Source organism: Neofelis nebulosa, chromosome 15 (assembly GCF_028018385.1).
Source record: "Neofelis nebulosa isolate mNeoNeb1 chromosome 15, mNeoNeb1.pri, whole genome shotgun sequence".
NCBI lineage: Eukaryota > Metazoa > Chordata > Mammalia > Carnivora > Felidae > Neofelis > Neofelis nebulosa.
In genome coordinates this window covers 74,106,903-74,118,899 of record NC_080796.1, presented here as the reverse complement: position 1 = coordinate 74,118,899, position 11,997 = coordinate 74,106,903, and the positions used below count along the sequence as shown (strand labels likewise).

General features: G+C 51.9%; 1 protein-coding gene across 1 annotated transcript; it reads right to left on the bottom strand.

Annotated features, from left to right (window-relative positions):
- Nucleotides 1-456, bottom strand: LOC131495590 (peptidyl-prolyl cis-trans isomerase A-like). The gene has a single exon (XM_058700583.1). It carries the CDS (start codon nucleotides 454-456, stop codon nucleotides 1-3), a length of 456 nt encoding a protein of 151 aa, XP_058556566.1.
- Between the last annotated feature and the right edge of the window lie 11,541 nt (nucleotides 457-11,997).

Genomic DNA, 11,997 nt, shown 5'->3' with positions numbered 1-11,997 from the left:
TCATCTTCTTGCAGCTCCTGGACCCAAAGCACTCATGGCTTCCACGACGTTCATGCCCTCGGTCACATTGCCAAACACGATGTGCTTGCCGTCCAACCACTCGGACTTGGCGGTGCGCATGAAAGATGGATCCGTTCGTGTTGGGTCCAGCATTTGCCACGGACAGGATGCCAGGAGCTGTGTGCTTCGGGATGAAATTCTCATCATCAATTTCTCCCCATAGATGGACTGGCCGCCAGTGCCATTATGGCGTGTGACGTCACCACCCTGGCACATAAATCCCAGAATAATCCTGTGACAGCAGGAAGCTTTGAAACCAAATCCCTTCTCCCTGGTGCTCAGAGCATGAAAGTTCTCTGCTGTTTTGGGAAATTTGTCTGCAAACAGCTCAAAGGAGACACAGCCCAAGGGCTCGCCGTCCATGGCGATGTTGAAGAACAAGGTGGCGTTGACCATGGCCGGGGGGGGGGGGGGGGGGGGGCATGGGCGGTTCCCGGGCGGTGTTGTCTGTAAGGCCAATCCGCTCTTGTCTTATCCATATCCAACCTATCGGTCAGGGCCATGTTCCAGTCCCCGCCCCCCCGCCCCCCTCACCCTCCCATTCCCCCCCCAGAAGCCTCCCTTGACTTTGCCAGACTACACTGCTTTTTCACAGTACCCCAGTTTAATGTTTCCCCCCAATTGTTTCTGGCCCGGAAAAGCTGCCTTAGTCGTAGGTGCTATTTCCCTGGGGTACACTTATCCAAAGGTCCTGCAGCGACCCAGAGCACAAAGGAGGTGCCGATTGCTGTTTGCGGGAATTCTTATTCCTTCCCAGAGCATTTCTCCAGGATTGGAGTGATGGGAAGTGTGGGTGCTTTTGTTTCTCGGACTCAGCTGCACACAGAAGGAGTGTATCTTCCCCATGCGCAGTCTAGATACCCTGCCGAAGAGCCGCTCTGGGTTCAGAAGAGAAAAGGCTTCATGTTTATATGTGGCCCCTTCGGCCTCTGCCCCTCCAGCTGAGCCACTGGTTCCTTAACCGATATACCGGGCACTCATTTACTGAGCACCTGTCATAGGTCAGTCAAGCACCGTGACGGCCATGGTGGGAAGTACAGAGTTAGGGCCTGGTGTCTGCCCCCAAAGAGGTTGGAACGTAGCTATGGGGTGAAATATACTCAAGGCTGGAATGAGATGGCAAATTCAATGTCAAGCACCCAAACGAAAGAATAAACAAACAAAACAACAAATCAGCGGCTTCCCATTGTCCGTGGAATTAAATTCCCTTGTCTGACAGTCAAGACCCACTGTCGCCACTACCCACTACCCTTTCTTCTTTAGCCACACAGACCGCTCTCACTTGTCCACTTTCTCACTTTCAGGCTTTTGATCAGTGCAAGTTTTTGCCCCCCCCCCCAAAAAATCACTTTTATTGACCACTTACGATCACCAGCCCTATGCGAGTTTCTGGGTGAACAAACATGTATAAGACACAAGGCACACTTGATGTGGAAGAGTTTGAAACTGCAGGGGGTTGGCGGGGAGGAGGACAGGTTCGTGGCTCTGTCCTCGGTGCTCTGAAAGAGGTTAGCGTGGGACTTCCCGGTCCTTGGGTTGTCTTTTCATTCTCTTCATTGTGTCTTTTTTGGGGGGGGGTGGGGGGGTTATTTTTGAGAGAGAGAGAGATGGGGGGAGGGCGGGGAGGGGGAGAGAGAGAGGGAGACACAGAGTCCGAAGCAGGCTCCAGACTCCCAGCTGTCAGCACAGAGCCCGACGCGGGGCTCGAACCCATGAACCGTGAGATCATGACCTGACCTGAGGTCGGACGCTTAACCGACTGAGCCACCCAGGTGCCCCTCACTGCGTCTTTTTGATGAATACGTTGCTTTGTTTTAATTCTAATGTTCTCTAAAAAGGCAGTTGACTCTGCCTCAGAAATCCTGCCTCTTGGTGCTTTGGGCTGTGGACATTTGAGAAGGAAATAGACACCCGACTTGTGACAGAATAGGATACTTCCATCCACTGGTTACCACAGGGACCTACGTCCAGTGACTCTGCTTCGCAACTCCCTTGGAATTGCACACCCCATGTCCTTTCTTTCTCTAGGACCAGAGAAAACCTGGGAAATTGTGTGAACAGACCATTTCAACCCCCGGGACCCTGACACATCCCACTGTGGATAGAAAGTCTCAAGACAAGGCGTGGGTTGGTGAAGACACATCATCCCTGTCTATTCTCCCCATTAGAATCTATTCTGACTAGAAGACTCTGGCAATCAGTTGCTGAGGGAAACGTTTCTGTTGAAAGACTTCCGGAAGAATACAGTTGCTGCCTGCCCTCCTCGAAGGAAGACCAAACCAATGTAGAGCCTTGTTAGACGTGCAGGGACCCGGGTGCCCAGAACAGAGAGGCTTGCAGAGCCCACGTGAGGCTGCCTGGGTGTCTCCTCTGGGTCACGGGTTTCATGCTCTGTTTCCCGATGTGCAAGACAGAGCCCAAGCTGCCCACCGAACTCTCTTTTGGGATCTGTAACAAGAGGGCGACCAAGGTAGTGTGTGGCGAAGCTGAGGAGGAAGTGGCAAGCTGCTTTTTGGCTGGTGTCCAGGCAGGTGTCCAGAAATAGAGCCTCGCTGCCCAACCCGGGAGCTCATAAACTGGCGGGAGGGGCCTTCTGTGAGTGAGCCATGCCAGTTTTCAAGAAGCATCCAGAATCACAGCTAGGACCGTAATTCTGCAACATTTCTCTTTTTCCGGGTTCATTTTTTATTGCGGTAAATATATATCCAACATGGAACTTGCCGTTTTTAACCATTTAAAGTGTACAGTTCACTAGCGTTAAACACATTCACGTTGCTATGTGACCACATCACCATCCGTCTCCAGACATTTTTCAACATCTCGAACTGAAATCTGTACCCATTGAACAATAATGCCCATTCCTGTCTCCCGCCAGCCCCTGGCAACCGCCACTCTGCTTTCTGTTTCCATGAATCCAACTACCCTATGTACCCCGTCTAAATGGAATCGTGCGATAAATTCATATTTTTGATGTTTATTTATTTTGAGAGAGAGAGACAGAGTGTGAGCAGGGGAGGTGCAGAGAGAGAGGGAGACACAGAACCCGAAGCAGGCTCCAGGCTCTGAGCTGTCAGCACAGCGTCCGACATGGGGCTCGAACTCATGAGCCATGAGATCATGCCCTGAGCCCAAGTCAACCGACTGAGCCACCCAGGTGCCCCAATACACTCATTTTTAGTTTACATAAGTAATACATGTTTATATTCTCATAGAAAAAAAAATCAAATTCTGAAATAACGAGTATAAATGTCAGGATAAATACTGAGATGTCCAAGAAATGTTAACTACCTTATTTTTCTGTAATCAAACCTAGTTTCTATTTCCAGTCCTTTTTTCTACACAGTAGCAGGCGCTTAACCTCTGTTAGTGTAGGGGCTCCCCAGCCATTGTCTCCAGAGGTGTCTCTAATTTTCTAGAGGTCTCCTGTTGTGCCAGAGGCACGGTGCTTGGGTATCAATATTCTTCTTCCTTGGCATCCACTAGGACATTCGATGCTCTCTCAGGCTGTAGGTTCCTAGAAGCATAGCCACACCCCTAGCAAGGCCACACCCTCAGTCTTATCCAGAGGCTCCTCCCTCCCCCCATAGTGCCCCTCCCCCTTTCCCTCCCTCTACTTTCCCGCCTCTGGAGCCACAGGGGACTTGGCTGGGCTCTGCGAGGCCAATCACTTCTTCCTAGCTACTCGACGTCAGTTCTTGGTTCTGCAAGCCAGGTTGGCACTGGGTGAGCAGAAATCCTGAAGGGTGTCTTAGACCCTTTCTAAGGGGTGTGTCTGAGCACACCCCAGTGCCCGCCAAGAACAAGAACATTGTCTTCCATAACCACAGTAACATTATCACACCCACGAAGTTTGACATTGATGTAATATACTATTTTCTGATGCGGAGTCCGTAATCAGTTTTCTCCAAAATGCCCTGTAGGACTTTCGGAAGAATCTAGGATCCTACGAACACCAAGGGGCCCTTCTAAGTCCTTGGATCCCTTGGAAGTCTCAGATGCACCCGGCCACTGAAGTTTTGGGTGGACTATTTTCTGCCTCTTGTTAAAGTTCTCTCCAGCAAAGGCAGAGTCCAGGGTGGATTCCAGAGTCTACATGAGCCGCGTCTTGATGCCCTTTGAGGTTCTATCCTATTTTCAGGTTTCGACTGCGGTCTCCCTCCCTAAGGCCAGTCCTCCTCCTGCTCACCGTGGTGGGGGTTGGGGAGTGAGGCCTGCAGCCCCCTCCCGCTGAGAAGTGAAGTAGGGGTCTGTGTGTGTGCAAGGGTGCTGTCTCAGCACCTCACAGGTGCCCTCCCGGGACCCCCAGGGGCCCGGACCCCACCCTCCCATTGCCATGACAACCACTTCTGTGAGGACATGAACACTAAAGAATTGTGGGTGTGTGGGGGGGGCGGACACGCTAGAGCCTCATCACATCAGTGATCGCAGAACTTTATGATCATGAAGAAGAAAGAACACGTGTCCTTATCTTCCAACCCCAAAGTAAGGGGCAGGCTGGGACAGAGGCAGGAGCCAGGACGGCTGATCCTGGCAGTCCTGCCTGCTGTGAGCTACTCCCTCTTTTTTGTAAAAAAAACAAAACAAACAAACAAACAAACAAAAAACAAAGGTGGGGGGCAGAGAGAGAGAGAGAGAGAATCCCATTCAGGCTCTGAGCCGTCAGCACAGAGCCAGACTCGGGGCTCAAACTCACGAAACGTGAGATCACGACCTTAGCGGAAACCAAGAGGTAGACACTTAACCGACTGAGCCCCCCAGGCGCCCCGAGAGCTTCTGCCTCCTAACTGGCTTCTCCTTCTCTCCTCAGGAGACCAGAGAAGCTTGGGGAGCTGCAGGGGCAGAAGATCCCTCCTTAAGCACCTTTGATGTATCCTTGACATCCACCTACAACCTCACAGATGATGTGGGCTACCAAGGGAGCCAGGAGCTGACCAGCGTGAGTGCCCCACCCCGGGCCCCCCTCCCCTGGGGTCCCGCACCCCTTGCCCCGCTACCACACGGGCAATTTACCTCACTGGCCTCCTCTAGGAGGTCTTGCGGCAACCTTCCATATCTTCTCGACACCCTTCCAATTCACATCTTTACTAAACACGGCTCAGATTTACTCCTTCCAGAACAAAACACCAACGCTGAGAGTAATCGCAGCTTCCACTTACTGAGAACTTCCCGCTGCCTCCCTATCAGGTAGATATTATTATTACCCCTATTTTTCAGACGAGGAAACTGAGGCCAAGTCAAGTTAAGTGACCCTCCCAAGATCGGATAAGTAGGAGGCCGAGACGCTAGAGTCTGAGCTGTGTGTCTGAGCCGAGGTATCACACAGAACCGCCTCCCCCGCTGGCGGCCAACATTTACGTGCCGCGCAACGCGCTCGGTATAGGAACTTAGCTCTTGGTTTATTGGAGAGAGGCTTTAAATGCTAGTTTCTGTTAGCAGTGACTGACACAATACATCGCTCATATTTAAATGTTAAGTTTTAAGAGAGAGAGTGGGGAGAGGGGCAGAGACAGAGAGAATCCCAAGCAGGCTGTCAGCGCAGAGCCCACGTGGGGCTTGATCTCACTAACCCTGAGACCATGACCTGAGCCGCAATCAAGAGTGGGACGCTTCACCGACCGAACCACCCAGGCGCCCCAAGCCGCTCACATTGAAAGTGCACCGTTTGGTGTGCGGGCGTGTATGATCGCCACAATCAAGATAATAGACGTATCCGTCCCCACCCCCCCCACCCCCCCCAACTGTGAGCCAGGGGTTCCAGAGCAGAGTCCTTAGACGGCTGGTATCTGCCTTCCATAGTGGGTCTGTATGTAACGAAAGCACCTGCCCTGGGACCCTTGGAAAGAGGCCAGCTGTCCACCGCGCGCTGGGATAAGCCTGCGGTGAGGCCCGGGAGCGTCCACCGGGGGGCAGGCCGCCGACGCCCGCGGCCCAGGCTCGCCTCTGACCTCAGGGCTTCTCTGCCTCCCTTCCCCCCTCAGACACGAAGCCCGGTATGTAACGGGACGGGTCAGTGGAGAGCGCGCTTCATCCCCTGCTCTCGGATTCCCCAAGGAGGAAGACCCCGGCCTCGCTCGGTCCAAGAGGCGGAAGCGCAGCAAGGTCGCCACCGTCCGGCCGAGGAGGGACAAGGCGAAGGACGAGGACGCGGACAAGGAGGACGAGGACAACGAGAACGAGGGGCCGCCCCGGGCCGCGCGGTCCCCGAGGGTGCGGCGGAAGCGCCACCCGTCCTCGCGGACGCGCCCGCTGCGGCAGGAGCACCCGGGCAGCTCGGAAAGCAGCCCGAGCACGCTCACGTCCAAGACCAAGTCGTCCCGCTGGAGCCTGGCCGGCTTCCGCCGGTATCTGTGCAGCTGCTGCGACCGGCGGCGGCGGTAGGGGGCGGGCGCCGAGGCCGAGACGGCGGGGGAGACCGGGGGCGCGGGCGAACCCCCCCCCCCCCCCCCGGGGAGGGCTCGCCCCGGCCCCGCCAGCGAGCACCGCACGCAAGAGGCTCCCGGGGGCGCGCCCAGGGACCAGGAGGACGGACAGGATCATCCGGCTCCCATGTAAATAAAGCAGAGTTTATTTGGGGGCCCGGAAGGTCCTAGCCTGATGATTGCAGGTTTGTCTCTAGATGGACTGCATGATGGATGGACGGACGGACGGACGCATGGATGGACGGATTGGGGAGAACGCGCATCCTCTTTCTTCCTCCCCACCTCCCCCCCCCCCCAACCCCCGCGTCTCTGAACACTTTCTCACCCTTTCCAGCTCCGTCTGAATTTCTGTCTCTAATGCAGAGGCCTCGGGAGAGGTGACGAGGCCTTTGAAACCCTGGAAGGACTGGAGCTCCAAGAAGGAGGACAGAAAGGGGCCGGAGGCCTGAGGGGACTGACCTGGAGTCCTCTTGCTACAGGGTTTCCCCTCCAGAGTTCTGCTTTTCTTCTGGTGACTCTCAGCTCAAAGCAACGCTTTGGGCTTTGCATTTCGCAAACAAGACTACCTTAACGACAGCCGTCTGCTAAACAAGCCTGGCCTCTCAGGCTTCCTTCCTCACCCGAGTAACAGGAGAGGGGCTCTGGAGGGCCAGGCCCACCTTGCCCCTGCCCGGCAGGCTGAAGGTCCAGGGGGCATGTCTGCGGTGGGGGAGTCACAGCCGGCCTCGGTTAAGTTCCCTAGAAGCGGAGGCCGTGAGGAAGCAGGACGGGGCAGGAAGAGGGCCGAGCAGGGCTGTGGCCTTCTCAGTCTTCCTCGCCGCCCGCCGGGGTCTAGGGAGCTGTGGCGCGAGAGTCAGCCCACAAGATTGGCAGCACTTTTGAGGCATATCAGCACTGCGGGCTGCCCGAGGTTGGGGGGCGTGGGTACCTTCCCCAGCAAGGCAGCTCCAGGTTGATGCAGGGTCGCTGGCTGCGAGCTGTGAGCAGGCAGCCCCGAAGGAGCCGGGAGTGGGTGCTGGCCGGCCGCGGGATCTGCCCGGGGACCAGACAGCGACCTCTAGCAATCACTGAGCTCTGTGGTATTTCCCAGTACAGATTTACCTTCAGTAAATGCCGCACGCGTGCATTACAGCAAAGTGCATTATGGCGAAGTGCATAAAATAAAAACACAAATAAGGGAGAAAGGACGGCCCTTCCGTCCAGAAAAACTGCAACCAACCAACCAACCAAGGAACAAGTCGGAAACGGGCGCTCAAACCAGAGCGATCACTGCTGCAGCGGGACCGGCAATCGAGGTGAAATTATGGATGAAAATTTGAGGAGAAACAGGAAATTTGCATAGTTTCCAAGTCTCTCCCTCACAATAGTTATTTTTTTATTTTTTATTTAAAAAATTTGAATATTTATTTTTGTGAGAGACAGAGACAATGCGAGGGGGTTAGGGGCAGAGAGAGAGGGAGACGCAGAATCCGAAGCAGGCTCCAGGCTCCCAGCTGTCAGCACAGAGCCCGACGTGGGGCTCGAACCCACAAACCGTAAGATCATGACCTGAACTGAAGTCGTATGCTCAACCGACTGAGCCACCCAGGCACCCCTGCCTCACGATGTTTATTAATTACATGGGTAAAATAGTAACTTTACAGAGGGAAACCCAGCGGGAACCACACCCTTTCAATTAAGTTGTCAAGGCTACCGAGACCGACAGTAAGAAGCTCTGACATCACGCAACCTGCCGTGATGTGTGGAGAAGGCCCGTGGCTTTCGTGGTGGGCTCATCAGAATGCATAACCATCCGGGCACAAGAAACTTCCCACAAACCCAGACTGAGGGACCCTGTCTAAAATAATTGACCAGTAGGGGCTCCTGGAGGCTCAGTCCGTTAAGCGTCTCACTGCAGCTCAGCTCATCATCTCACAGTTCGTGGGTTCGAGCCCCGCGTCGGGCTCTGTGCTGACAGCTCAGAGCCTGGAGCCTGCTTCGGATTCTGTGTGTCCCTCTCTCTCCGCCCCTCCCTTGCTCTCTCTCTTTCAAAATAAATAAATAAACATTAAAGAAAAATACATTCACGTTGTTGTACGACTACCACCCTCCGTCTCCAGAACCCTTCATCCCGCAAAACTGAAACTCTGTCCCCAGCAAACGCTAACTCTCCGTTCCCCTCCTCCCAACCCTGGTGATCACCACCTACTTTCTGTCTCTGTGATTTTGACCACGCTAAGTATCTCATGTAATCATATAGTATTTGTCTTTGTTGTGACTGGCTTATTTCACTTAGTATGATGTCCTCAGGGTCCATCTGTGTTATAGCACCTTTCCAAAGCTGAGTAATATCCCACTGTGCGTCTATACCACAGCCTGCTTGTCTGTCCATCCATCAGTGGGCGGCTGGGTTGCTTCCATGTTTTAGGTCCCGTGAGTAATGATGTTATGAACATGGGTCTACAAATATCTCCGTAACACCCTGCTTTCAGTCCTTTGAGTCTGTACCCACACGTGGAATTGCTAAATCATGTGACAACTCTATTTTTCATTTTTTCGGAAACTGCCCCCAACCACACTGTTTTCCACAGACGCTTTCCCATTTCACATCTTCAACGATACTTCTTGTTTTCTGTTTTTTTTTTCCTAATAGTAGCCGTTATAATTGGTGTGAGGAAAATCTCGCTGCACGTTCTTTTTTATTATTTTTATTTTTTTTATTTTTATTTTTTACAATTTACATCCAAATTAGTTAGCCTATAGCGAAACAATGATTTGAGGAGTAGATTCCTTAGTGCCCCTCCCCCATTTAGCCCATCCCCCCCTCCCACCACCCCTCCCGTAACCCACAGTTTGTTCTCCATATTTAAGAGTCTCTTCTGTTTTGTCCCCCTCCCTGTTTTTATATCATTTTTGTTTTCCTTCCCTTATGTTCATCTGTTTTGGCTCTTAAAGTCCTCCTATGAGTGAAGTCATAGGATTTTTGTCTTTCTCTGACTAATTTCACTTAGCATCATACCCTCCAGTTCCATCGACGTAGCTGCAAATGGCAAGATTTCGTTCTTTTTGATTGCCGAGTAATACTCCCTTGTATATATAGACCACATCTTCTTTTTCCACTCATCCATCGAGGGACATTGGGCTCTTTCCATCCTTTGGCTGTTGTCGACAGCGCTGCTGTAAACATGGGGGTGCATGTGTCCCTTCGAAACAGCCCACCTGTATCCCGTGGTAGTGTAATTGCTGGGTCGTAGAGTAGTTCTGTTTTGAGTTTTTTGAGGAACCTCCATAATGTTTTCCAGAGTGGCTGCACCAGCTTGCATTCCCATGAATGTTCTTTTTTTATTCAGATTTTATTATTTAAGCCCTCTCTGCACCTACTGCGGGGCTCGAACTCACAATCTCGAGATCAAGAGTCACATGTTCCGCCCACCCAGCCAACCAGGTATCCCTCACTGTAATTTTGATATATATTAACCCCTTATCAGATATATCATTTATTGTTTATTTTTTTATTTCATTAATTTTTCCTCTACTCTTGGTTTTTCTACCCTTCTCCATTCTTTGGGTATATTTTGCTATTCTTTTTTTTTTTTTTTTTTTAACTTCTTCAGATAGCTACTTAACTCATTGCTTTTCAATTTTTCTTCTTTTCTAATGTATATATTTAAGGCTATGAACTTTCTTCTACATACCGCTTTAACTGCATTCCATCAGTGTTGATAGGTAACTCTTTGTTATAGTTTGGTTTTAAAATATTTTATGGGGCGCCTGGGTGGCGCAGTCGGTTAAGCATCCGACTTCAACCAGGTCACGATCTCGCGGTCCGTGAGTTCGAGCCCCGCGTCAGGCTCTGGGTTGATGGCTCAGAGCCTGGAGCCTGTTTCCGATTCTGTGTCTCCCTCTCTCTCTGCCCCTTCCCCGTTCGTGCTCTGTCTCTCTCTGTCCCAAAAATAAATAAAAAACGTTGAAAAAAAAATTTTTAAATATTTTATAAATTCAAAATGTTGCCTCTCTGTTTTAATCTGAGAGGGAGAGCGAGTGTGCTGTGCATGCGCAAGTTGGGGAGGGGCAGAGAGAGAGAGAGAGAGAATCCTAAGCAGAGCCCGACACGGGGCTGGAACTCACCAACCCTCAGGTCACAACCTGAGCTGAAGTCGGATGCTTAACCAACTGAGCCACCCGGGTGTCCCATGTATCTTATTTTTTGTTAAGATTTTATTTTTGGGTAATCTCTACACCCAATGCGGGGCTCAAATTCACAACCCTGAGATCAGGAGTCACGTGCTCCACTGACTGAGCCAGCCTGGCACCCCCCAAAAAATCTCTATCTTAGAATTAATGATATATGTTGGTCCCTATAGCTATTGTCTCCCTGCCTAGCCTCCTGATTACAAACAGAGGGGTATTCAAATCTATGACTGAGGGCTTTTCTGATTCTCTTTGTAGCGCTCTCAATTTTTTTTTCTTTTTATATATCGAGGGCAGGTCATTAGATGCATAAATACTTAGGATTAGTCTGTTTTCCCAGTGAATGTTACCTTTTATCATTATGAATGAACCCCCTTTACCTCTTAGTGTTTCTTTCGGCCTGAAATTCTGTCTGATCTATTATTAGTACAGTCCCCTTGTTTTCTTCTGGCTTGCGTTTGTAGTGTATCTTTTCCCAGACTTTTACTTTCAATCTTTCTGTTTTCTTATGTTCTATAAATGTCTTGTGGTCACCCCCAGCCCCTCCCGCAGGGAATTCGGAATGTTTCGCTTAAAAGGGAGTGATTAAAACCAGCCCCTTGCCATGACTCTCTGGGACACCAGCTTCTCCTGGAGTCTTCGCCCTATCCCTCCTCCCCGACTGCTCTGCAGGCAGGGATGTGGTCCAGGCGGTGGGGAGGCCGATCGTCCCCACGGGGCAGCTGGCCTGGGAGTCACCAGCACGGCCCCTGGGAGGCTGCTCCCGGCGTGGCTGCTTGCTCACTGTGGGAGTGGGGGGTCTACAGATGAGCAATCTCTGGGCACCAGGGTGCTTGCTGCCACTGGGTGTCATGACCCCTGGGTCCTCTCCACGGACAGCAAGGACACAGGCGTGTGTGCTAACTCACACGCATCTACAAAATACTTTTAGCTGGATCCGTATTAAGCTGAACATGGGCTCGTGTTCTAATCCGTGACCACATGAGTCCTTCCGGCCTCACTCCCCCGCTCATCTGTGCACTCCCCACCCCAACAGAGAGAAACCGCACCCCCCTGGCCGTCCCCCACTTGCTTACATTGTCAATTGTAGCAGACGTGCACGGTGGTCTCGGAACCGTTAACAGTACATCCGTGGGACGCAATCAACAAGAATGCGCGCTATGTTTCTTCTGCCTTGAGTTGTAAAGATTCCGCTAGTTTCCGAGTTACTTCTGTCAGGATCTACCCCCGTCCTGCAAGTGCAGTGATTACATACATTCAAAACGTAGTTACAGTCTCTGGTCACGTTCCTCATCCCGTCCTGGGGTCCCCTGACCTCCGAGATGACACGTGGTTTTCAGTTTGCCTG

Bases quoted from the DNA above. Each gene is read 5' to 3' on its own strand.
- LOC131495590 (XM_058700583.1), bottom strand. From the start codon at position 456: ATGGTCAACGCCACCTTGTTCTTCAACATCGCCATGGACGGCGAGCCC.